At 32.0% G+C, this 26437-nt stretch overlaps 1 protein-coding gene across 1 annotated transcript; it reads right to left on the bottom strand.

Annotated features, from left to right (window-relative positions):
* Nucleotides 1-221: 221 nt before the first annotated feature.
* LOC126883559 (putative ankyrin repeat protein RF_0381) lies at nucleotides 222-25626 on the bottom strand. Its single transcript, XM_050649195.1, has 2 exons — nucleotides 25530-25626; nucleotides 222-3657 (listed from the first exon to the last, which is right to left on the bottom strand). The coding sequence occupies exon 2, from the start codon at nucleotides 3593-3595 to the stop codon at nucleotides 2090-2092; it is 1506 nt and encodes a 501-aa protein (XP_050505152.1). The 5' UTR covers nucleotides 3596-3657; nucleotides 25530-25626; the 3' UTR covers nucleotides 222-2089.
* Nucleotides 25627-26437: the final 811 nt, after the last annotated feature.

The raw sequence follows: 26437 nt of genomic DNA, 5'->3' as shown, positions 1-26437 counted from the left end.
CCAGCCTGCCCTTCCTTAAATCCGGCCCTGCCTAGCATCCATGATGCTGAACTTCCTTCTTCGAACTCTATTGCAAAGCCAAACAATCTAAGCGATTTTAAACGCAAACAATTCTCTTCGACTCCCAAATTTCAGTACTTCGCAAAATCGGAAATGAGTCCCATAGATTGGACATTCTTAATGAATCACCCTGTATAAATATCGTAAAACAAAAAAATAAATAATAAAATTACTTTAATCAATTTTAAAAATATTTACAATTTAAAAATACAGAAAATAGTGTGCAGCTTCACGCAGGTCTACAGTACCGCCTACTGTATTATTTTTTCCTTATTTTGCCAAAATGTTCCACAAATGATGCATATGTCTTCATTCTCCATAGCAATGGCAAGGTCGAGATCATTTCCATCAACTCAATCTGGTCTATTAATATCGAATTGATTTTTCCATAATTATATGTCAAACAATGATGAATATAAAACATGTTATCCTTTATATAACATAAAGTCATAAAGTGAATTCGATAGATTTACAAAGATAAAAAATCTACATATCTTGCTCAATCTGTCATATTATGAAGTACTGGAAATAGTAGATATTGTTTAAGTCGTTGATCACAAAAATTAGTTAACCTTATTATAAAAGTAATTATAACAGTACGGGATATATGCTGCAATATATTCCCCGAGTGTAGCATTTCTCTTTTTCTTCTTCTTTTGCCCTTTAATTCGTCCAATTTTAAACATAGGCTTCCTCCAGTTTCCTCCATTCGCTTCTGTTTAGTGCTTCTGTTTCCAGTGCGTTCCTCCGATCTTTTTAATGTCGTCTCCCCATCTCATCTGGGGTCGTCCTCTTGCTCTCTTTCCTGTCCATGGTCTCCATTGTTGTATCGTGGTATTCCACCTATTGTCCGTTTGTCTGCGTTATGACCTGCGAAGCTCTATTTTAGCCTAGCTATATGTTGTCCTGCGTCTTTGTTTTATTTCTTACCCAGGTGTTTTGCTTTTTGTCTGTTAATTTTACTCCTAACATTGCTCTCTCCATGGCTCTTTGTGTCTTCATTATTTTATCCATGTTTGCTTTGGTCAAGGCCCATGTTTGGCATGCGTATGTGAGAATTGGGAGTATGCACTGGTCAAACACTCTTGTTTTTAAGTATTGTTCTTTTATTATTCTGTGTATATCTGTGTATGAAGTTCTTTTTACGTCGGCTGTTTGGTTTTCGTTATTTATTTTTATTATCTGTCCCAATATATAATCATTAACGGCTTCTATTGTGGTGTCGTTTAGCATTATGTTTCTATTATCTTGTGTGTTTGTCATTGTTGTTGTTTCCCCCATTTCTCTACTCCTTCTAAAATCATAACTTTGTTATAAAGAAACAAACAAATATAGTTATTTTCCTAACTAGTGCGAAAAGTGATATCACGCACGAGACTGCCGTTGACCCGAACGACGCGATAGCTGAGTTCGGGCAAGCAGTCGAGTGCGGGGAAGACACTTTCCGCATGAGTTAGGAACAATATTTTTTCTAGGGCCGTACGTTTGGAATAAGCCACAAAAAATAGAGTTACCTATATAAATTTTTATTTAGAAGTGAAAATACACAAATTAATTCTTTGGCAAGGTTATCAAAACCAAACTTTCAATATAATAGGTTCCCACGACGATGATATTGGTTTCCATGACGACGATTCAAAACCATTGTAATTTTCTACTGATCTGACTTTTAAATATGTCAAAACAATTTTATTTCATCGAATTATCGCGCTAATTTCATTAAAACATGAACACAATAAGATAAATTTGAAATAAATTAGTAAATAATATCTAAATATTAGTTTATTGCATGTATTATAATATATATTATAATGCCATATTACAACGAATTTTACTTTCCCGCATGCCGTGCGGGAAAATTTACTTTCACGCACGTCGTGCGGGAAACTGCAACTTTCGGCAACGAAATGCGTGCGTGAAAGTGGCTCTTTTAGCACGGCCGCAGAAAAATAATTTTTATTTGAATAAATCTGATTGTATCACCGTTTTAAGATCAGTCATGTTAGTAGTCGAATATTTTTCGTTTTATTTATGATGGTAAATGAGGTGCAATTTTTTTCATTGTTATGTCAGCATCTGAAAGTAATTCGATTCTTTGAAAGCCTCTCTTAACCCAATGTTGTACCAAAGGAAGAATACTGCCATATATCGAAAAGTTTTTAAGGCAATCTTCAATATTTTGTAACTCTTTTTTAATAGTGTCGTTACGTAGATATTGAATAAACGCGTTACCTTTATTGGAGTCGCAAATTATTTGATATAATGAAACATTACTATTCTTTATTATCACATTCTTCATACTTGTCATTTCTTTTTGGCAGTCGTTATAATATTGCGATAATTCTTTGAAGAAAGGACAACCACCCTGAATAAAATTTTCAGTGGGATTGTAAATTAACACGGTGTATTTGATTATTAGTTTTGCAATTACCACATTATCTGACTGTTCTGACTCTTCATAATCACCTGACACATCTTTTAAGGCTATCGATAAAATAGATTTGCCTGTATAGTCAGCTTCTTTTAAATCAGCTCCATTTAGAATTAAGAACTCTGCAACTTCTGGGCACATATTCTTTATCGCAAAATATAATGGAGTAGCTCCTTTAGGTAGAGTTTTTTTGTTAACGTCTGCACCATTTTCAATCAAATATTTAACCATTTCAATTTGTTTAAATCTTGCAGCCACGTGCAGAAGAGTATATTCTTGAATTGTACCGAAATCCACGTCTACCCCTCTGCTGATAAAATACTTTACACTTTCTAGAAGACCGTTTTCACATGCCCAATGGAGTAGAGAATCATTCTGGGATCTCCCCTGTAGGTTACACACTGCACCTTTTTTTAAAAGTAAGTGGACAATTTCTAAATACCCGTATCTACAAGCTAAATATAAAGGGGTCCACTCGAACCTATCTTTAGCATTTATATCAACTCCCTTTTCTAAAAGGATTTTAACAACTTTAGCATTCCCTCCTTTAACACCATAATGAATTGCACTCCGATTCTGATCATCTTTGAGACGCACGTTAGCCTTATTTAACAGTAAATAATCTACTATTTCGATGTAGGCTTTACAGGCAGCCATATGAAGAGGCGTCATTTTGCTCTTTGTATTTGTAATATCTACATCTAACCCATTTTCTAAAAAATATTTTACAATTTCTAGATATCCTTTTTCGACTGCAGTATGGATAGGCATATTTCCATTCCATTCTGAACACTCCATATCTGCTCCAGATTTTGTGAATAATCGAATCATTTTAAGATCATTATTGAACGTAGCATAATTTAAAGGACTACATTTATTACACCAATCGATTGCGTTTACATCTGCACCGTTTGCCAATAAATATTTGACTATTTTCATGTGTTTCAAATATGCAGCTATATGTAGTGCCGTACGGCCATCGGGATCAATTGCATTAATTATAGCTCCTCCTTTAATCGACAGTTTAACTTCATCTAGGTTTCCCATTTCTGTTGCTGAAAGGAGTGCTTCTGATCGTGCTGATAAATGGAGTGAAAATTCCATATTTAAACGTACACGCTGCGTCGACTTTATTCACTCTTTTTGTATTATTTTTCTTTAAATACCTGAAACAGAAAACAAACATAAAAGTTAGTACAACAGTAACTGATAATATCATGCAGTGATAGATTTTTTGATGAGGAAAAAAATCATAAATATTCTTTCAAATAGGTACAGGACCTGTAGAGTAGATACAGTGCGCTGGAATAAGTGTTACCCCCCCTTATTAATTTATTAACTTATTTATTTTAAGCACATATAGTCCTGTCGCCAGTGGGGGTACAACGGCCCTCTTAATTCAGATGGACTTACCCAAGTTTTTTTTATGTATTTTGACCCGTAGAACACGATTTTTTTAGATAACAGTCGATCCGGATGTCGATAAGATTGTTATAAACAAAGAACTTGAGGAATCACATAACAGCGATTTTTCGCAAAACAAAACATTTTTTTGTATTTTTTGGGTCATTCTGAGCAAAAACTGTTTTTACAAGTTTTTTCGTAGGATGCATAGTTTTCGACATAAACGCGGTTCAACTTTCAAAAAATCGAAAAATTGCAATTTTTGAACCCGAATAACTTTTGATTGAAAAATAAAATACCAATTCTGCTTACCGAATTTGAAAGTTCAAGTCAAATTCTATCGGTTTTGATTATTTTCATTGCTAAAAATTAATTTTTTTATTGTTAAACAAAGCTATAAACACATAGTGATTGAATGCTGTTTTCAATGCATTTCTCATTTGAAATCGAACGAGTAGGCGCGCATACATACAATTTCTACGTAGATTACGTACATTAAAACGCATGCATTAGGCACAGGGAACACTATGTGTTTATAGCTTTGTTTAACAAATAAAAACTTAATTTTTAGCAATGCAAATAATCAAATCCGATAGAATTTAACTTGAACTTTTAAATGCAGTAAGCAGAATTGCTATTTTATTTTTTAAACAAAAGTTATTCGGGTTCAAAAATTGCACTTTTTCGATTTTTTGAAAGTTCAACCGCGTTATCTCGAAAACTGTGCATCCTACGAAAAAATTTGTTAGAACATTTTTTGCTGAGAATCACCCAAAAAGTACAAAAAAATGTTTCGTTTTGCGAAAAATCGCTGTTATGTAATTCCTCAAGTTCTTTGTTTATAACAATCTTATCGACATCCGGATCAACTGTTACCCAAAAAATTCGTGGTCTACGGGTCAAAATACATAAAAAAACTTGGGTAAGTCTATCTGAATTAAGGAGGCCGTTGTACCCCCCCTGGCGACAGGACTAATAAGCAAAACGCTCGGACAGGTCGATTTTTAAAATAATCATTGTATATTATAGCATCAATGTTTCGAACTTTACGCGATACCTCTTCAGGTGACAGGCATAAGTTTTTAAGTATTTTAAGATTTTTTTTAATGGGAAAGTACATCATGTGACACCTCATTTGGCTTCTGAAATACTGATTAGAAAAATGTAATAACTTTAATCCTTTTTAAGAGCGTAGGCGCAAAATTTCGTTCGAATTATTTTTAAACGCATTTATTTTTTTCGAATCCTGAGAAAACTAATAAATATTTTTGAAAAATTTATAGGCAGAATGAAATAATATTACAGTATTATCGAGGGTCGAAAATCCCTGAGAGCTTCTATAATGATTATTTTTATAATTCACGGGGGTGAAAAAAAGAAAAAATGAATGTGTGTGTACTTTGTACGCACGTAAGAAGTTATACTTTACCTGTACTATTATACTGGGTGTCCCGAAAAGATTGGTCATAAATTATACCATAGATTCTGAAGTCAAAAATATTTTGATTGAACCTAATTTACCTTAGTACAAATGTGCACATAAAAAAAATTATAGCCCTTTAAAGTTACAAAATGAAAATCAATTTTATCCAATATTTCGAAAACTATTAGAGATTTTTTATTGAAAATAGGCATGTGGCATTCTTATTGCAGAAACATCTTAACAAAAAAAATTATAGTGAAATTTGTGCACCCCATAAAAATTGTATGGGGTTTTGTTCCCTTAAACCCCTCCCAAACTTTTGTGTACCTACGTTTCAATTAAATTATTATTGTAGTACTAATAGTTAGTCGCAGTATTTTTAAAACTTTTTTGCCTCTTAATCTTTTTTCGATAAACCAGTTTTTATCGAGATGCGGCTTCTTTTTTAATATGTTTACATAAAAATTGTATGGGGGTTTCGTTCCTTTAAACCCCCCAAATGTTTGTGTACGTTTCAATTAAATTTTTATTGCGGTACCATTAGTTAAACACAGTGATTTTAAAACTTTTTGGCCTCTTAGTATATTTTTATATTATAAAAATGTAAATTATAGATTTTTCATATTATGACCAGGTCTCTATAATCATACTTAACCATATACAAAATATGTGGTGGATTTGACAAATATTCAAAATATCTGGATAAAAACTGGCTTTTTGAGAAAGTGCTAAGAGGCAAAAAAGTTTTATACATACTGTGTTTAACTAATAATACTTTAACACTAATTTAATACGAACATACACAAAAGTTTAGGGGGGTTTAAGGGAACAAAACCCCCATAACATTTTTAAGGGGTGTGCAAATTTCACTATAATTTTATTTTAAGATGTTCCTGCCATAATAATGCCAAACGTCTATTTTCAATAAAAAAATCTCTAATAGTTTTCGAAATATTGAAGAAAATTGATTTTTATTTTGTAACTTCAAAGGGCTATAACTTTTTATGTGCACATTTGTACTAAGGTAAGTGAAGTTCACTCAACATGTTTTTGACCTCAGAATCTGTGGTATAATTTATGACCAATCTTTTCGGGACACCCTGTATAATTTCAACGCAATAAATATACTTAACAGGTTATTAGTATTTTATTTAAATATTAAACTAACTTTCTTACCAACCACTTGAAAAAAAAAATATTATTAAAACGATACCAAAAATTAAAAAAAAAAAGAATATGAATCGTCCGGGATTTGAACCCGGGACCTCTCGATCTCTGGCTCTACCAACCAAGCTATCACGCCTGTAAGTAACATCTCGGATATAATTACACATCACGGTGACAAATAGATCAAGTGAAGTATGAAAATAATGTTATAATAGATATTTTATTATCTTACTTCCAAGGAAGACAAATCCAAAGACACAAAAATTATAATAAATAATACATTTACTAAAAACACTAATATGTATATCCTTTTAATGACTTATTTGCTCTGACAGCGCTGATACATACATATCTTGAAAGATTAGCAACGAACTACTACAGACAGTCTGTGTGCGCATATGCCCGGGATTATAAAATTTCACTCTCGATCGTAAAGAAGTATAACTTCAAAAATTTAGTCTAATTTTTAATTTCAAATATATCATTCAAAAGAAACTTTTTGTTTATTCTAAGGGCCTTTCAGCTCTCTGTAATAATGTAATCTTTTATTCTGCGTTTAAATTTTTAAAAAATACTTATTATAGTTTTCTTAAGATTCGAAAAAAGTAAATAATGCGTTTAAAAATAATTTAAACGAAATTTTGCTACTACGCTCTTAAAAAAGATTAAAGTATTATACATTTTTGTAATCAGTATTTCAAAAGCTTTTAAATTAGGTGTCAAATGATGCACTTTCCCATTAAAAAAAAAGAAAGTGTGAATTTTGGATTTCGAAAAATAAAATCGGTTTTTAAAAAATATTTTTATTTCTAAACTACAATTTTAAATATGACTGAACTCGACAAGACCAAGAATAATAATGAATTTTACAATGCAAATATAATGAAACAATCTAACAAACTTCTGGTGGAAACTGCAGAGTAAGCTGCAGGTGTTGGTTGGGATTCTGCCAGGTCCGGACTTTCGTACCATGTAACTCCTCCGTCCTTAAGAGGAAAAAATAACGGAGGTATTTTTGGATTCCAAATTTTGGGGACATCTTTCTTCCAATGGGATTTCGTCAGGAACCTTCTTATTTTTGTAATATTTTCGGCATCTAGTAATGACATAAATTGTAACGATTAGTATTAATATACTTAGGATGACTGAACCAGTGCTGATAATGGGTGTAGTTGGAAAGCCAATTTCTTCTACAGGTGAAAGATTTCTGGTGATTCTGTTAATTTCGTATAGTCCTTCCACATCGATTTTGCTTAAATTGGTTACTTGATAATTTACCTTTTCAGTCGAAAAATGTTCTAATTTTGGTAATATAATGATTTTTCCAGATTGGATACGTGGGTTGTTTGAAAATTTTAAGGTTCCAACCTCTATTTCACATTTTGGTGGGATTTCTATTAACGAAGGTTCTTTTATTTCCAAAAACGAATTGGACACACATTTTGAGATGAATTTGACAGTACTGGACGGAATTATCAAGATTTGGTTATCCATAACGTGTTCAATAATGGGTTCTTGTAGATTTATTTCAGTGGCGTAGCATTTCTCTGGATTACGTCCATCAATCAATTTATAGGTGCAGGTATCTATTTGGGTGTAGTCCTGTTGACAGTAGTATCTGGTTTCGAGGATGGGACATTCTTCTTTTATCGATAGTGATTTTTCTCCTTTTGCCAAGTAGGGATATAAAGGAATATATGTTTGATGATTTTGTATTACGGGGTAAACATGGAAGAAATCGTAATTTTCTGATTTGAATATAGGAACATGGATAGCGAATATAAGCTTGGATTCATAAAAGGTTACTTGGGTACTGAGAAAGAGATAGTATGTTAGCACATTGTTAAATTTTGCGATCTGTTCTTCTTTGTATATATGTGATAAATATGACATCATTTCTGAGATTTCTTGGGTAGATATTATTGAATTGTGAAGAGTATTTAATTTAGAGAAAACGATCGAATTTTCAATATTGTCAATAAATGTTATTAAATTTTGGCAATCGAGATTAATTTGGTAAAGGATACTTTGATAAGTTATGTAGTTACCCAAAGTAATTATTTTGGTTTCTAATGAATATTTAAATTTTTCAATATTGTCTTGCAATTTTTGTTGGTTTTGCCACAAGGTTGATAAAGACTGATTATAATGATTAACAAGCTTTTTGTACAAAGTTGACTGAAGGTTAAGTTCATGAATTACATTTTTCTGATTTAATTGTAAAATATTGATTGCTTTATCGTATCGTTCTCCATCGTCGGCATCTAAAGTTCCAAAAGCCCATTTATTAATTTTGCCTATTCCATCTATTAAACCTCTTTTAGAGCGAATATGTGGATTTAAATTTTCAAATTTTCTTTCAAGAATTTTTATTAAGAATTCGGTTCTTTTTGTCATTTGTTCAGCTAAGTTATGAAAAGATATAGGGTTAGAAGCATTACTTACTATTAGACTATTCTTAAGGCTATAAAAATGTTTAGTTAAACTAGTTATCTGTTTAGTTACTTCTCTTAAATCTAGATAGTGTATAAAAGTATGCTTAGTGTAAATAATTTTTCCACCTACCTCTACCGAAAGTATACTTTTCCGGACCTGATTGTAGGGAGCAAAGTTGTACTTTTCCTCCCTAGGGAGGAAAATATTTTTCCTCCCTAGGGAGGAAAAGTAAAAGTGACGTCATTCATGAAATATAACTTATTGACGCCCTGTACAATATCTATTTTCTATTACGTAAGTATCTATACATTTAACGTTTATTTATAAAACAGAATTATTTTGCAGAATGGTAAAAAACAGTAAATTGTTATTTTGATTTAACAATGTTTACATTAATAATTTGACTTATATTTGACAGTTGACAGTTATATTGTACCTACTTGCTAGTTTTAGTTCTAATAAATTTTGTTGGTTAGTTACATAAATAAATTAAGTAAAAATAAAAAAATGACTTGTTATTTGAGGAAGGTGGAAAAACCATATGTATAACATGGGAGTAAAGTGCCTTTTCCTCCCTTGAATGATTACTGCCCTCCGCTACGCGTCGGGCAGTAAACTTCATTCTCGGGAGGAAAAGTAGCACTTTCCTCCCTTGTTATACAAATAGCTATTACAGGGTCCTAACAATATGGGTAACAAAGGGTTCGATATAGGAGTAATTTTTACATCTTCTCCTTCACATCTATGTTGAAGTGCCAGGAATATCAGGAGCAAACACGTTGTCCGGATTTTCATTTTCCTGAAAAGATATTTTTGGTTTTATTTTGGGTTTTCTGATTATATTTTTATGGTAATTTCCTTTATTAGTTTGTAATATAAGACCTGAATCTTGAACAATTTCAGTCTTTTTAAATTTGGGTGCCTTTTTATCGCGCAATTTTGTTTTGACGTATGCAACGTCTTGGTTAGAAAAATCTGGAGGGTCATTTCGATTTTCATTTAATTTATTAATTATTTTTTCTTTTGTTTCTTCGTTTCTAGTTTTTATTATTTCATATAACTGTTTACTTGCTTTTTTATGATTTTGTACATAGTAAGATAATATAAGGTTATCGTCCAAGTCAAAAGGATCTGGACTATTAATATGTCCTTTTATGATTTCAAATGGGGTAAATTTAGTGATGGAATGAATTGAATTATTATAACTTAGAATAGCATGTTTTATTAATTGATTAGGGGTTAATTCTTTATTTTCCTCTCTAAGACAGCGAAAGCATTCTATTAATGTAGAATGAAACCTTTCTACGGGAGAGTTGGAATTACTATTTTTAGAAGTTGTGAAATGTAGTTCTATATGGTGAAGTTTACAAAAATCTTTAAGGTCATTATTTTTGAATTCTGTGCCACAATCGGCGGTAATTTTATATGGTAAACCATGGTGGCTTACAAAGAGAAGTAAATTTTCCACTACAGAGGTGCCATTGACACTAGGTAAAGGGTATGCTTGGGCATATCTCGAAAATGAATCTATGATCGTTAAATATGATTGATTAGAAATTTTAAAGACATCTACATGAATATGTTCAAAGGGTTTTGATGCAGTGGGAGTTAAACTAAATTTTATAATTGGAGGATTTCTATCGTATTTATTTTTAAGACAGGTTTCGCAATTATTTATAAATTGTTCGATATCTTCTGCCATTTTTGGCCAATAGTAACGTGATCCTAAAGACATTTTTACTTCGTTTATACCACGATGTCCTTTTTTGTGTACATGATAATATTCTAATTTTTCTTTTTGTTCCTGCGTATTTATTATGTCAGTTAAAAATTTTGTGGAATGTACAAATTTAAAAGCAGAATTTTTAAAATAATTCTGAACTATTACTACAAATGTTTCTGGTAAAATATTTTCTCTAAAATACAATGCATAAATCTTTTTGGGGTCTATATATTCTTTTACAAATTTAAAAATACTTTCTTCAATATTTCTTTGGGGTAAAGTAACATAAAATCTATTATTATCAAATATTTTTTCATTTTTGCATTTTATTTTATTTATTTCTCCACCTATTATTATAATTTGATTTTTATAAGTATTTAAAGCTCTTTCGGTTATGGGTATACCTAGAATTGGATTTTCTAAAGAAGTATGACACGTTTCTAAATCTGAGTCTTCTGTTTCTGGATTTTCGAAAGGGGGTCGAACTTGTATGTCCGAAATAATATTTATTTTATTTGTTGATCCATCATTTAGTAAGGAGTCAAGGTCTCCTTCTGAAAGTTGCGGTAAATCGTCTAAGTTGCTTAGTTCATTATCTATTATTTCATTTATGTCGCCTAAATTAACATCCATCGATTCTGTCTCGATAGCATTCAAGTCGGAATCTATTTTAATTCTAGAAAGTGCGTCGGCTACTTTATTATTTTTTCCTTTTAAATATTGAATATTATAATCAAATTCTTCGAGCTTAAGTCTCCACCTTACTAAGCGAGAGTTTGGCTCTTTAAGTGAGAACAACCACTGAAGGGGTTTATGATCAGTTAAAATTTGGAATCTGCGACCGAAGAGATAAGGTCGAAAATATTTGCAACCATATACAATCGCTAATAACTCTTTTTCTATGGTTGAATAATTAATTTCGGCTGAATTCAAAGTACGTGAGGCGTAACATATAGGATGGTTATCTTGCATTAGAACAGAGCCTATTGCGAAATTAGAGGCATCTGTTATTAATTGAAAAGTTTTATTAAAGTCAGGATAAGCTAAAATAGGTTCTGAAGTTAAAAGATTTTTACAAATATTAAAACAGTCTAAGAATTCTTTATTGTGGATAACTTTCTGATCCTTTTTCAAACACATGGTCATAGGTTTAGTTATAGCTGCAAAGTTTTTAATAAATTTTCTATAGTATCCTAACAAACCTAAAAATGATTTTATTTCCTTCTGTGTACGAGGGATAGGAAAATTTTTAATAGCTTTAATCTTTTTTGGATTAGGCTTAACTCCGTCTGGGGTCACTATATGCCCTAAAAATTCAACTTCCTTTCTGAGGAATTCGCATTTATCAATTTGTATTTTTAATTGTGCATCTTTTAGTTTTGCAAACACTAATTTTAAATTTTGAATGTGCTCTTGGAGACTTGTGCTAAAAATAATTATATCGTCCATATATACCATACAGATTTTATTTTGTAAATCCTTTAATATTTCATCCATTACCCTTTGGAAGGTGGATGGTGCGTTTTTTAAGCCAAAAGGCATTCTTAAAAATTCGTAGTGTCCATTATTAACGCTGAATGCTGTTTTTTCTATGGAGCAGGGGCTCATCTCGATTTGATGAAAACCGCTAGCTAAATCAAGAGTAGTAAAATATTGTGCTCGTCCTAATTTGTCCAATATTTCGGTAATATTGGGTATCGGATATCGATCACTAATGGTTTTATCGTTAAGTTTCCTATAATCTATAACGCAACGAAATTTTTGTTGATTGGAAGAATCGAGTTTCTTCTTTACGATCCAAAGCGGCGATCCCCAAGGACTGCTGCTGGGTCTAATAATCCCGTCGTCTAACATTTTGTCAATTTGCTTTTTAATTTCTTCCTTGTGGACATACGGATATCTGTACGACTTTACATGTACAGGTTCTTCGTCGGTTGTTTTAATAACATGTTTTACTTTTGACGTAAATGTAAGTGGGTCACCGGGTTTCAAAAATATATCTTTATATTGAGAGCATAATTTGATAATTTCGGATTTTTCTTCTGCGTTCATATGATCCGTTCTAACAAGATTTTGTATTTGCATTTTATCTATTTTATGTTTATTTTGTCTATTAGAAAATTCAAATTTATAACATTGATAAACATTAGAATTATATGGATAAGCGTATAGGGGTTTTAATAAAGTTATAGATAAATTTTTATTTGTTTCATTGACAAATTCTACTAAAGCTAAACCATTATTTGCTACAGTTAGCATTTCTGGTACATACATATCACCTAAAATTATCTTATCAATTAATATTTCACCGTTTGGTACGGTCACAGGCACTTCCTTTAAAATCTTTTCATAAGGGCCAACAGATATTTCAAACTTTATGTCTGATGGTTTTCTAAATTTAATAGGGATTATTGCGTTAGTGCTAACAAGACATTTATTATTAAGGTCAATATTAAACCTCATTGATAATAGGTCATTTATACCGACCACGCCGTCGAAAAATTCGTGGAAGTCGTATAATATGAAATTTAAGATATTGTCGCGGTTAAATTCTTGAAACGCTGGTATCGCAGCTTGGTATTTGATATTTTTCGTACCGAGAGACGTGGAAATTGAAACGTTGGAATGAAATATACAATCTGAATAAAATTGTTCAGCAATACTTGGTTTTAAGATTGACTTAGTACTACCGGTATCTACCAATAATTTTAATGGAGGATTAGAAATAGTAATATAAGGTAAAGGGTTATTAGAGGTTAAATTCAATTCGATTAAGTTATTTGGTTTTCTGAGGCGGCTTCCTGAAAATTCTGAGAAAAATAATCTAAATCTACTTGCTCACTGGAATGGATATCTGCGTCGACGTCGCTATGCGTCTGTTCGCATTCCTGTCCATCGTAATCATTATTATATAATTCTTCAGCTATTATATTTGGCTTTTGCCCATTATTTTGAAAATAGTTTGTCCTAAAATTATTTGTTCTTCTATTGAACGTTGACGGGAATCTAGAATTTGTAGACATATTCATCGGTTCCGGTTTCGGAAGGCGATGCTGGGGAATTTGATTTCTGAGTTCGTTGGGAGATTTTTAGGGGGTAACTGTTGAGGCTGTACGTTAATAGGTTGGCGAGGCCATGGGGGATTTTGAAAATAATTATTATTTGTATTAAAGTTTGGATTTGGGGGAATAGAAGAGTTTGGTTGAAAATATTGATTGCTCATAGGATTATAAAATTGCCTGTTTGGATTAGGGAAATTCTGCTTTCTGAAATTGTTTCTATTTTGGTGTGATTTATTGTCATTAATATCGGAATAGAGTTTTTCGAAGTTCTCGAATTCATTTACATAAGCTATGGCGTGTTCTAAAGAAGCTGGTGCTTTTAAATGCATATTATTTCTTAATGTGCCGGTACAACCCGCAATAAAAGTATTTAGTGCTGTATTTTCGCAAAATTGTATGAAAACAACTTTTTGATTTGCATCAAGATTAGTATCATTGCTAATTCTTTGTACTATACTACTTCTCAATAATTGTAATCTATTTCCAAATTCTATTAAATTTTCATTTCTTTGTGGCCTAGTTCTAGTCAGTTCTTGTGTTAAACATTCTAAGTTACGTTTATCAGAAAAACATTGTATAAGCGCGGCTTTTAAAAGTGTCCAATCATTTTATTCTACCCTATTTCCTACCATAAGCTCAGCCTTTCCTACAAGTTTATTTTGAATACATTCAAAAATGTGATTATTTAATTCTTGGTCATTATATGCTCTATATGTAATAACTAAATTATCGCAAAGAGAAATAAATTTGTTTAAGGTATTAGTATCGCCATCATAAGGTCTAATATTTGAAATTTTTGATTTAAATAATTCCCAATTAATAGGACGACGTTCAGCTTGACTAGTTGCCATTTTAATATTTTTCTTATCTTTACTCTTTTTACTTTTAAAGCTTACTTTTAAATTCTTAAGAGATTCTACCAAGGAATCTTCATCAATCATAAAAATTAAAATATCGTTTCATAAACAATGTCTTAACAAAACTATCTTCCGAATTTATGAAAAATAAATAAGGAAGGCAAGAAGGAAACTTGGCACTCACCTCGATAGTCTTTGCCAACTACTTCTCCAAATTCGTCTACCCAAATGAAGGTCTGCTGTCACTGAAGGGCTGCTTTCCACTGGGGCTGCTTTCCACAAAACGGAATGTTCGTTTGGATTTGCACTTAAGGTGTTAAAACGCCAAAGTCCCGAAAAGTTCTGTTTTCCGATAAATACGAAATTCACAGTTTCGCGACTCGCACAAATCCTACTGACTGCGCCAATTTTGGATTTCGAAAAATGAAATCGGTTTTTAAAAAATATTTTTATTTCTAAACTACAATTTTAAATATGACTGAACTCGACAAGACCAAGAATAATAATGAATTTTACAATGCAAATATAATGAAACAATCTAACAAACTTCTGGTGGAAACTGCAGAGTAAGCTGCAGGTGTTGGTTGGGATTCTGCCAGGTCCGGACTTTCGTACCATGTAACTTGTGTGTACTTTGTACGCACGTAAAAAGTTATACTTCTATTATATGATTTCTTAAAAATAAATATATGTATGTACTTTAAACAGTTTGTTTTAATTTTTTTTAAACACTAAACTAATTTTGTGCTTACCGCTTTCAAAAAAATATAAAAAGTACATATAGGATTGCACTGGATTCGAACTCACGACCTCTCGATCTCGGCCTTACTGTCGATTTTTGGCGCAGTAAGACGGATTTTAATGCAGTTTGGTGCGTTGTATTCGTGAGAATGTCAGGAAATTTTGTGAAATATTGTAATGAATAAGAAATCTGAAATTGCATTTGTGCATAAGAATAATTCATTTCAAAAGTGCATTTTGAAATAGGCAATTATTATAAATTTGCAACTCGGTAAATAGTTGGGCAACATCCCGATTAATTATTTTAATTATTTTTAATCATTTTTAAGTCCATATAATAATAGTCTAACTAAGATGTCAATAACCATTAATAATAAACAAAAAAAATTTCCTTATGGGGGAATCGAACCAAGTACTAACAGATCCGTAACTAGATACACATACCGCTAGCTTACGCAGACACTTGCTAGACAAGGGCGATATTAGGTATAAACAAAATCAAATAGGTAAGTAAAAATTATAAAGAAAATTACTACATACTTAAATGTATTATAAAATTAATATATTCCTAACTTTTAGAAAAAACATTCGTAAATAGGTATTATTAATATCTATTAATGTTAATAAATGAAATATAAATAGTTTGACGTTTCACAATTTGACAATTGACTTTTAACTGAAGTGCCTTAAAAATTTTTAAGCACGGGTGCTTTAAAGTAGCATTTTTAATGCTGCTATGGAGTGCTATACACTGCATTTTTAACACGTTTGTAGAAAAATATATGTAAAAACGCTAATATATTCTTTCCAAACTTTTTCTGGACTGATACATACATAAATTAAAACATTTAGTAACTAACTTCATACTGCCTGTGTGCGCATGCGCGCAGATTAATAAAATTTCACCCTCGATGAAATCGCGCCTAAAGAAGTATAACTTCAAAACTCAAAGTTATGCCTGTCACCTGAAGAGGGATCGCGTAAAGTTCGAAATATTGATGCTATAGTATACTATGGTTAGTTTGAAAATCGACCTGTCCGAGCGTTTTTCTTGTGCTAAAAATAAATAAGTTAATAAGGGTGGTAGCACTTATTCCAGCGCACAGTATAATAAGAAACATATCAATTCCGCTGGGCTTTTTCTTCTATTTATTAAATTTAACATTCTTAACCTTTAACTACCCGCGTATCAAGTTATAACATAACTACACGCGTGGCGTACTTTATACGCCACAAGAAAATACACTTAAAAACAGCGGATTTCTTTATTTTTTTTTTGAAAAAAATACACTTAGTTGTTTGCTATAAACCTTATTCGGCTTCAGTGAATATTGGGAGTTTCTTCTCAGTAAGCCAATTGGGATTTATAACTGGAATCATAGAATAACTGGATTCCATGATAAATAAAATTACCAATAAAAAATTTTTTGAAATGTGATTTTTTACAGTAGAAAAAGTATTGTTTATAAAGAAAAATATATTTTGTGCCATAAAGGCTGTATGACACTATACATTTTCTTGTATCATTTCTAATATCGTTTCTGATATGTCAAAAAAATGCATAGTGTCATACACAGATACAAGAAACGATATCAGAAACGATACAAGAATTTGTGTCAGGCACAGATTATTGTACAAGAACTGCGCCAATTTCTGCGCAAAGAGCAAAAACGTAAAACCTGCTGGTAAAACATCTAAAATGTCATAATTACTTACTCATAATGGCGGCTGAAATGAAAATGGGATAATGTATTGATGAATTTATTTGTGTTTTTGTAGGTATTATTTATAAATCGTTTATTGATACTTAATATACCGTTTGGTATGGGCTACTGTTCTAATAATAACCATATATTTAGCTCCTAGTAAAGTTCAAACTATAAATTTAGGTTTCATGGTGCATAATTTTTTAATAGACGAAAATACAATAGTTCCTAATTTGGATCAAACTGAAGATAATTCTAATGCAAATATTTTAGCACAAATATCAAAACAAAATAAAAACACAAATAATCAACCTCAGTCAACGTAAAATTCTGGTTAACATTAAAATGTTAATTATATAAAAGTTTATAAATTTTATAAAATATTTAAAATCAGCTGTGTCTGTAGATGCAGTACTACCATAACGTGACACAGGGTGACAAACAAAATTTCGACCAATCACGTGCCGAATTTCATACAATTTTCGATACAAGAACTTGCATAGTGTCATACAGGGCACAAATGTACGTACAAGAAATGATACAAGAAAATGTATACAAGAAACGATATCAGAAACGATATTAGAAATGATACAAGAAAATGCATAGTGTCATACAGCCTTAATGACTAAAAAACAATTGGAATATGTACTTATATACCTACTACTTATAATCGTGGGGATTCGCGGTGTGCAAGTACTTGGAAGGGGAAACGAGAAACGACCCTGCGCGAGTCGCGGAGAAATATTGCAACTATCTTAAATAATTCATATTGTCAATTGAAATTGCCAAATTGACGTATATTTCATACCTTCTGTCAATGAAGCAGAAAAATTATATATTGCTCCACAATATTGATATGATATGCAATTATTATATAAAGGTAAATTTAATTAATTTTATTTTGCTTGCAGTACTGCATTTTAATAACTAATTTTATTTACTACATACAATTGTTGACGTTTTCATAACATAACCTGAATCTTATTTTTTCTTCTTATTATTTTTTTGGACTATGGCCTTGACAATTATCCAGTAACCAGGACTAATATAATTGGCCAATATAATTAAAAGTGCGAATTTTAGTATAGAGCGTAATAGGGGTCGCTTTGCCGAACTTGCACGGTCCCATTCAACAAATAATAAACTGTAAATTACGATCTTCCCAGAACGCCGATTATAACGAAACTAAAACCAAATTGTAAAGCATATTCCAGTAATAGGTTAGAGAGATAAACAAGTTTAAAAATTAAATTTTTAAATATATGTATTTGCAGTAGAATTCTTATATCTGGAGTACAAAATACGTCTCAGCGTGTAGTTAAAGGTTAAGTACACATTTATGATAAAACGGTACCCGAAAACTACAGAGGAATAAACCTGCTTAGTACCGCTCTGAAATTGGCCACACAAGTCATAACCACCAAAATCACCAGAGAAATAGACCTAGCAGATGAACAAGGCTTTAGATCCGGACGATCCTGTAACGATGCAGTTTTTTTCGTCAGACAATTCATGGAAAAATCACTAGAAAACAACGTCCCTGCTTACTTTTGCTTCATAGATCTACAAAAGGCATTCGACCGTGTAGACCTGAATGACGTAATTCACCTGTTATATAAACGAAACATACCGTCAGGTATTATCAAGACTATCGAAAACGTATACAGCAGAAATAACATACAGGCCAGACTTAATAACAAACTAATACAGCCGATACCAGTGGAAAGAGGCATACGTCAAGGAGACGCATTGGATGAAATTATTTATGAAGTCAAAAACCTGAGTATAGGGTACAGAATGGAAGATGATGCCATACTTATTGCAGAGAGTGAAGATGACCTGAGACTTTTATATCAATTTAATATAACAGCAAGAAAGTTCAACATGATAATATCACCAAATAAAACAAAAAGTATAGTAATCTCTAAAGATCCAATAAGGTGAAAGCTGGAAGTGGACAGCAAAATAATCCAGCAAGAAAGAAGTATCAGCTACCTGGGAGCAACGGCAGATCCAGCAACCTTGCAAGGTATCGATTATATCGAATTTATGAAGAAGAAGAAGTATTTATTCAAAATTCTTCTTCTTCTTCTTCTTGTGCCACTCCTATCGGAGATTGGAAATCATCAAGGCTACCCTGACTTTGTTTACAGCTGACCTAAAAAGTTCATTAGTGGTGCAGCCAAACGCTCTCAAATTCCGCATCCACGAAATTCTTCTACGTCCTGGATTCCGTTTTCCTTCTATTTTTCCTTGCATTATATTTTGAAGTAATGCGTATTTATGACCTCTCATCAGGTGACCCAAATACTCGAGTTTTCTTCGTTTTATCGTTAATCAAATTTCTGGGTCTCTTCCTATCTTTCGTATTACTTCAAGATTTGTGATTCTTTCAACCCAACTTATCTTCAGCATTCGACGGTAGCACCACATCTCGAAACTTTCAATATTTTTTTATGTTGTTCTGTTTGAGAGTCCAAGCCTCTACACCGTATAATAGCGTGTTAAATACGTAGCCACTTAGCATTCTTAATCGTAGAGGGATGCTTATATCTCTGTTGCAGAAGAATTTTCTCATCTTTATGAAGGTGGCCCTGGCAATTTTGATACGTCTTTTTATTTCATTGTTTTGGTCTCCAGTTTCGTTTATTAAAGTTCCCAAGTATTTATAACTTGATACTTTTTCAATTTGAATGCCGTTTATACTAATATGTGCTGGTTGTGTCATGATTTTACTGAAGACCATATACTTGGTTTTTTTTTGATATTAATGTTTATGCCATAATTGTTGCAAGCAATATTTATGTTTGTAAGTAATCGTTGTAATTCTTCTACTGTTCTTGCAACTAGTACAGTGTCGTCTGCGTATCGAATATTATTTACAACCTCTCCATTGATTACGATTCCTTCATTTGCTTGCAAAAGGGCTTCCTGACAGATGCTTTCACTATATACATTAAATAGCAGTGGTGACAAAATGCATCCCTGTCTTACTCCTCTACGTATTTCTATTGCTTTTGATATCTCGTTTTCTATTTTGATGTTAGCTTTCTGATTCCAATATAAGTTGAGAATTATTCGCAGATCTTTATTATCTATGTCTTTTCTTTCAAGAATGTCTCTTAGCCTATCGTGGCGAACTCTGTCAAACGCTTTTTCAAAATCGATAAAACATGCATGTACTTCTTGATTAACGTCTAGGCATCTTTGTGTAAGAACATTCAAACCGAAGAGAGCTTCTCGAGTACCTAGTCCTTTTCTGAACCCCATCTGTGTATTACTAATATCTGATTCCAACTTTTGATAAACTCGGTTGTGGATGATTTTTAGAAATATCTTTAGTAGATGGCTCATTAAAGATATGTATTGTTCGATGTTCTGAACATTCTTTTGCATTGGATTTCTTTGGCAGTGTAACGAATGTAGACAGCAGCCACTCTTGAAGTATAATACCAGTATTGTATACTGTGTTAAATAAGTGCAATATTATACCTATTGATTCATCATTCAAGAGCTTTAGTAATTCAGTAGGAACCTCATCGGGTCCATTTGCCTTTCCAGTTTTGGAATTTCTAAGTGCCATTTCTACTTCACATTTTAGGATTTCAGGTCCCGTTTCACCATTTACCTTGTCAATGTTATTTCTGTTGTCCTCAAACAATTCTCTTATGTATGCACTCCATCTATTAATTTTTTCTGGTAAGTCTACAATAATATTTCCGTCTTTGTCCTTAAGCAAACTTATTTGATGTCTTCTTTGGGTTCCTGTAAGTTCTTTTACTTTTTTATGTATATTGAATGTGTCATACTTTCTTTCATAGTCTTCCATTTCTACACATTGTTCTTTAATCCATGATTCTTTAGCCTTCTTTATTATTTGCTTTATGTTCTTATCAACCTCTCTGTATTTTTCTGAATTATTCTTCAATTTGCGTCTTTCATCCATTAGTTCTAGTATGTCTGGTGTCATCCACACCTTATGTTTCTTTGGAGATTTGGTTAGGTGTTTCTTTCCCGTAGTTCTTATTATAGTGTTTATATACTTCAGTTTTTCATCTATGTTGTCTGTTTTGCGGATTTGGTTTTCTGCTACACTGAGGTCGGTGTTGATTTCTTCGCGCACTGTTTGTCGTCGGTGTTCACTTTTAAGCTGACTTAAGTCTAACGTCGGGATGATGATTTTTCTCATTTTCTTTGGTCTAGCTTCTAACACAGATACTACTGGATTATGATCCGAACCGATATCAGTTCCAGGGTAAGTTTTAGTAGATTTCACGGCATTACGGTATCTTTTTGTCACCATTATGTAATCTATTTGGTTTCTGATTACTTTTTCTTGTGTGTGTTGAGGTGACGTCCACGTATACAGTCTCATTGGGGGTAATTTAAAGAATGTATTAGTTATTATTAAATCTTCGCTTTGACAAAACTGAACTAAACGATCACCTCTTTCATTTCTATTACCTAAGCCGTATTCACCGACATTTTCTCCAACTTTACCCTGACCTACCTTGGCGTTCAGATCGCCCATTACTATGTTAATGTGTTGTCTCTTTGTTGTTCTCATCACCTCTTCTAAGTTATTATAGGTAACCCTAATTAGGTATATTCAAAATTAGGTAACCCTAATATACAGTTACAATTTGAGATATTTTATAATATGTATATACAATTTAAATTATTTGACAATAGAAAAGTGTTATTAAGATACAATATCCAAGTCATAATAATAAAAATAAAACAAAAAACACTTAAAATATTCCATTACAATACAAGCATTAAAAATACTACATTACTCAAAATATTACATTAAACTACACGCAGTTAAAAACACATTTAGAAGCCACATGAGACATTAAATACGATTTGCAACATAATTCCCAAAATTTTTCCTATATGTTAATTGAGGTCTTCAACTTGAGTTGCGTTGGCAACTTATTGAAATTATCAAAACCTTTATAGAGAAGTAATAGTCTAGGCGCCAGAGGGGTCACCGTGTCATATTCAATTCTGATGGACAAAATCAACGGTTTCTTATGGATTTTTGGCTGCTGATTACGAATTTCGAGGGGGGATTTCGATCCGAGTGGTCAAAAAATTGTTATAAACAATATAATTGTTTATAAATTGTTTATAAAGCTCTGGCTCATAAACTAAAAGAGATAAAAAATGTTTCAAATAAAATTTGTTCCTTAATAAAAAACGAAGAAAAAAGCTTTATCGATCGTAACTCGGCTTCTACGCATGCAAATAAGTCTTAGAAGGTGTCGTTTTAAAGCTTAATTAACAGGCTTCCAAACGAAGTTTGTTAAATTACTTGATCTTCATTTGTTTTAAAGTTATATCCGTTTGAAGTTACAATTTTTTTAAAAATATTGTACATTCATTTGTTTATAAGGGTTTCAAGCAAATTTGAGCTATAAACATTTATACTTTAATGAACAATAATGATAGAAAAACTCAAAAAGAAAGAGCTGAGACTTCTGAGCTTCACTGATGAGGCATAAGGATGCTGAAATAGCTATATGGAGATGGTGGTCCAACTCTGAATCAAATATAAACAAAACCTGCCTTGATCTTTTTTTTATCTTCAAAAAGAACAATTTGAGGTTATGAAAATGTTCATAAGTTTATTTTTGGCCAAGATGTCGATATTTTAATGGCGCGCGCTATGAGGCGCAAGATCGGCTCACCGCGTAAAGGTTCACGCGCTAACTTCTCGATGCAAATTATAATTTCTGTGTATACATACGTTATCTTCATTTTTCATTTTTGAAGATCCTAATAAAATTTTATCATATAATTCTTATAATTAAATCATCATACTGTACCTCGTGTCACCTTTCATTCTATTTACATTGCCTTCTATTTTTTGCACTAAATGAGAAAAAAACATTAAAAACTAATATTTCAGGAGTATAACTAAAAAGTAAGTTGATATTATTTATTAATACTATTTTTACAAACATTTTTTTCATGCATCTGCAAATCTGCATAGAGATATACAGGGAATATCAGCTTTTATACATCTGCATAAGTTCTTAGCGAAATTTTAACAGTTACATGGTACAAGTCTGTTCTTGTAGGCAGTAAAACTAAAACTTTTTGAGGCTTCAGAGTCTAATTATCTATATTATGATATCCATATAAAGTGGATCTAGTTCTTTTGCAGCATCATCAAGGCTCGTCAATTGCGTGTATGCCGCCACATCATAAATGCTCGTTTTATATGCAATGATGATGCTGCAAAGAACTCGATCCATTTTTATATGGATATCACATATTGGCTCATTTTCATGTGTAGAAGCCGAGTTACGATCGATAAAGCGTCGAAGAATACATACTTACTTATGACTGTGAGCCAATCTTGCGCCTCATAGCGCGCCATTAAAATATCGACATCTTAGCCAAAAATACACTTACGAACATTTTCGTAAGCTTAGATTGTTCCTTTTGAGTTGTTTTATCATTATTGTTTATTAAAGTATAAATGTTTATAACTCAAGTTTGCTTGAAACCTTTATAAACAAATTAATGTACAATTTTTTTAAGAAAATTATAACTTCAAACGGGTATAACTTTAAAACAAATGAAGATCAAATAATTTAACAAACTTTGTTTGGAAGCCTCTTAATTAAGCTTTAAAATGACACCTTATTAGGCTTATTTGCATGCGTAGAAGCCGAGTTACGATCGGTAAAGCTTCGAAAAATACTTATTTTGCAATTTGCAATTTGCGTTGTGCACTAATTTTACAATATCTTGAGTTCTAATTGTCGGATTTAAGTTTAGTAAACGGTTGTTTCCTCGTTTTTTATTAGGGAACAAATTTTATTTGAAACATTTTTTTATCTCTTTTAGTTTATGAGCCAGAGCCATATAAACAATTTATAAACTATTAAATTGTTTATAACAATTTGTTGACCACTCGGATCGAAATCCTCCCTCGAAATTCGTAATCAGCAGCTCAAAATCCATAAGAAACCGTTGAGTTTGTCCATCAGAATTGAAAATGACACGGTGACGTCTATTTGGCGCCTAGACTATAATGAGTTCATAGCACCTGTAGTATTGGTTCTGCTGATGTAAATATTATTAGAATTTCTCGTAAAATAAGGGTGAATATCTGAATTGTAACTAACAAGATCGAGAAAATATTTAAGTGCCAATCCATGTACAGAACCGTATGTGCCGTAAAAGACGTTGCGATACAAAAAACCACTGCAAAGTATTCAACGTCAATGTGACAGGTGTTAATCTACTTGTACGTAAAATGATCCTCATTCCACGATTCTGTAATTTTTGTAATTTGGCTAGTTGGTTAAGATTTAAAAGATATAAGATGGATGCACAAAAATCAAAATGAGGTTGGATTATCGATTTATATACAGTGATCCTTGACTGAAGTGACAAATTCTTAGAAATTCTTGTAAAGAAATACAATTTTTTTGCGAGTTTTTTACACGTATACTCGAGATGCTTGTCGAATGATAGAGTATTATCTAATTGAAAACCAAGATATTGGCTGACAGTTGTCAGAGGAAATTGTAATCAGACGTGCGGTGAGACAGGGATGCGTGTTATCGCCAATTCTTTTTCAGGCCTACTCGAAAGAGATCTTTAAAAGAGCTCTTGAAGGTGAAATAGCTAAAATAAAGGTAAACTGAGTTCCCATTAAAAACATTAGACATGCGGCTGACACTGTCACCTTAGCCGAAAATATTGGGGATCTTCAGAGGCCGGTGATCAGAATAGTGGAGTTTGGACAAGAATACGGTCTAACAATGAACGTCAAGAAGACAAAATTATATGAGAATATCGAAATCTCAAAGAAATAACGAAAATCTCTTCATAAACGAATCTAATGTCGAACGAGTCGAGCAATATGCATACCTTGGAACAATGATCAACTACATAGATGATTACTATCAGGTGAGGAAATCAAAATCGGAATATAAAAGGCTAGAGCAAATTTTAACAAAATGAGAAAAGTGCTCCGCACAAGAGATTTGAAGTTGGAGCTATAAGAGTTAAGTTGGCTAGGTGCTATGTTTTCTTGACTTTGTTTTATGGAATGGAAGCTTGAAACTTGAATGCGGCATCAATGAAAAAACTAGAATCATTCGAGCTGTGGGTGTACAGAAGAATTCTGAAAATATCGTGGACAGAACATGTCACAAACAAAGAGGTTCTAAAAAAGATGAATAAAGAAGTGGAAATCTTAAATACCACCAAAACAAGAAAATTGTTTTACATTAATAGATATCACACGTGGAGAGATATACAACTTGCTCCACTTGATTATGCACGGAAACATTCAAGGAAAAAAGAAGAAAGGGAGACGCAGAATATCGTGGCTGCGCAACCTGAGAGAACGGTACTGATGTACATACATCAAATGAACTTTTCAGAGCAGCCGTCTCTAAAATCCGAATAGCTATGATTGCCGACCTCCTTCGCGGAGATAGCACTTAAACAAGAATAATTACAAATTCAATTATTAAACATTGCAAGCTTACCTCTTTCTATTAACATTTTCATATTACTATACTGTTCGTTGTGTTCATATGCTGCACTATTATAATATTATATGTATGTGTATCGTTGCGACCGACACCGATTTCCGACTATAAAGAGAATGGCAACTGCGTAAACGTGACTAATACACATAGTTTCAAAAGTTATGCATCACCTAAAGGCGAAATTACACGGTTTAACCAATTTTTTTTTATTATTTTATAATATGTCTTTGGCCTAGCCAATTACCCAGACTATTTGTTTTTTGTATGGTATTACAATAAAAATTAATTTAATCATCTAAGCCTACTTATAATCTAAATTTACAGTGTGTTATAATATTTATGGATACATTTTTCAATTTTGTGTGATATGTTTACAATTATTGAAGTTATACTGCTTTAGGCGCGATCGAGGGTGAAATTTTATTAATCTGCGCGCATGCGCACAGAGACAGTATGGAATTCGTTACTAAATGTTTTAATTTATGTATGTATCACTCCAGAAAAGGTGTGGAAAGGATATATTAGTGTTTTTAAATATATTTTTCTATAAACGTGTTAAAAATGCAATTTATAGCACTCTACAGGAGCGTTAAAAATGCTACTTTAAAGCACCAGTGCTTTAAAATTTTAAGGCACTGCAGTTAAAAGTGAATTGTCAAATTGTGAAACGTCAAAATATTTATATTTTATTTATTAACATTAATATTAATAATACAACTTGCGCAATTTGAAAAAGGTGGTTTAAAAGGTTTTTTTTTTTAATTTAATTTAAACTGTATTATTGCATTTTTAACACGTTTGTAGAAAAAAACTATTAAAATTTGTGAGAATATACAAAAATAAAAGTAGATGTTATTCTATAGTTGTTATGATTTACGTATTGACAGTATATACAGTTTTGATGT

The sequence above is a fragment of the Diabrotica virgifera genome, chromosome 1 (assembly GCF_917563875.1).
Source record: "Diabrotica virgifera virgifera chromosome 1, PGI_DIABVI_V3a".
Lineage (NCBI taxonomy): Eukaryota > Metazoa > Arthropoda > Insecta > Coleoptera > Chrysomelidae > Diabrotica > Diabrotica virgifera.
This window is presented reverse-complemented; position numbering and strand designations above follow the sequence as displayed.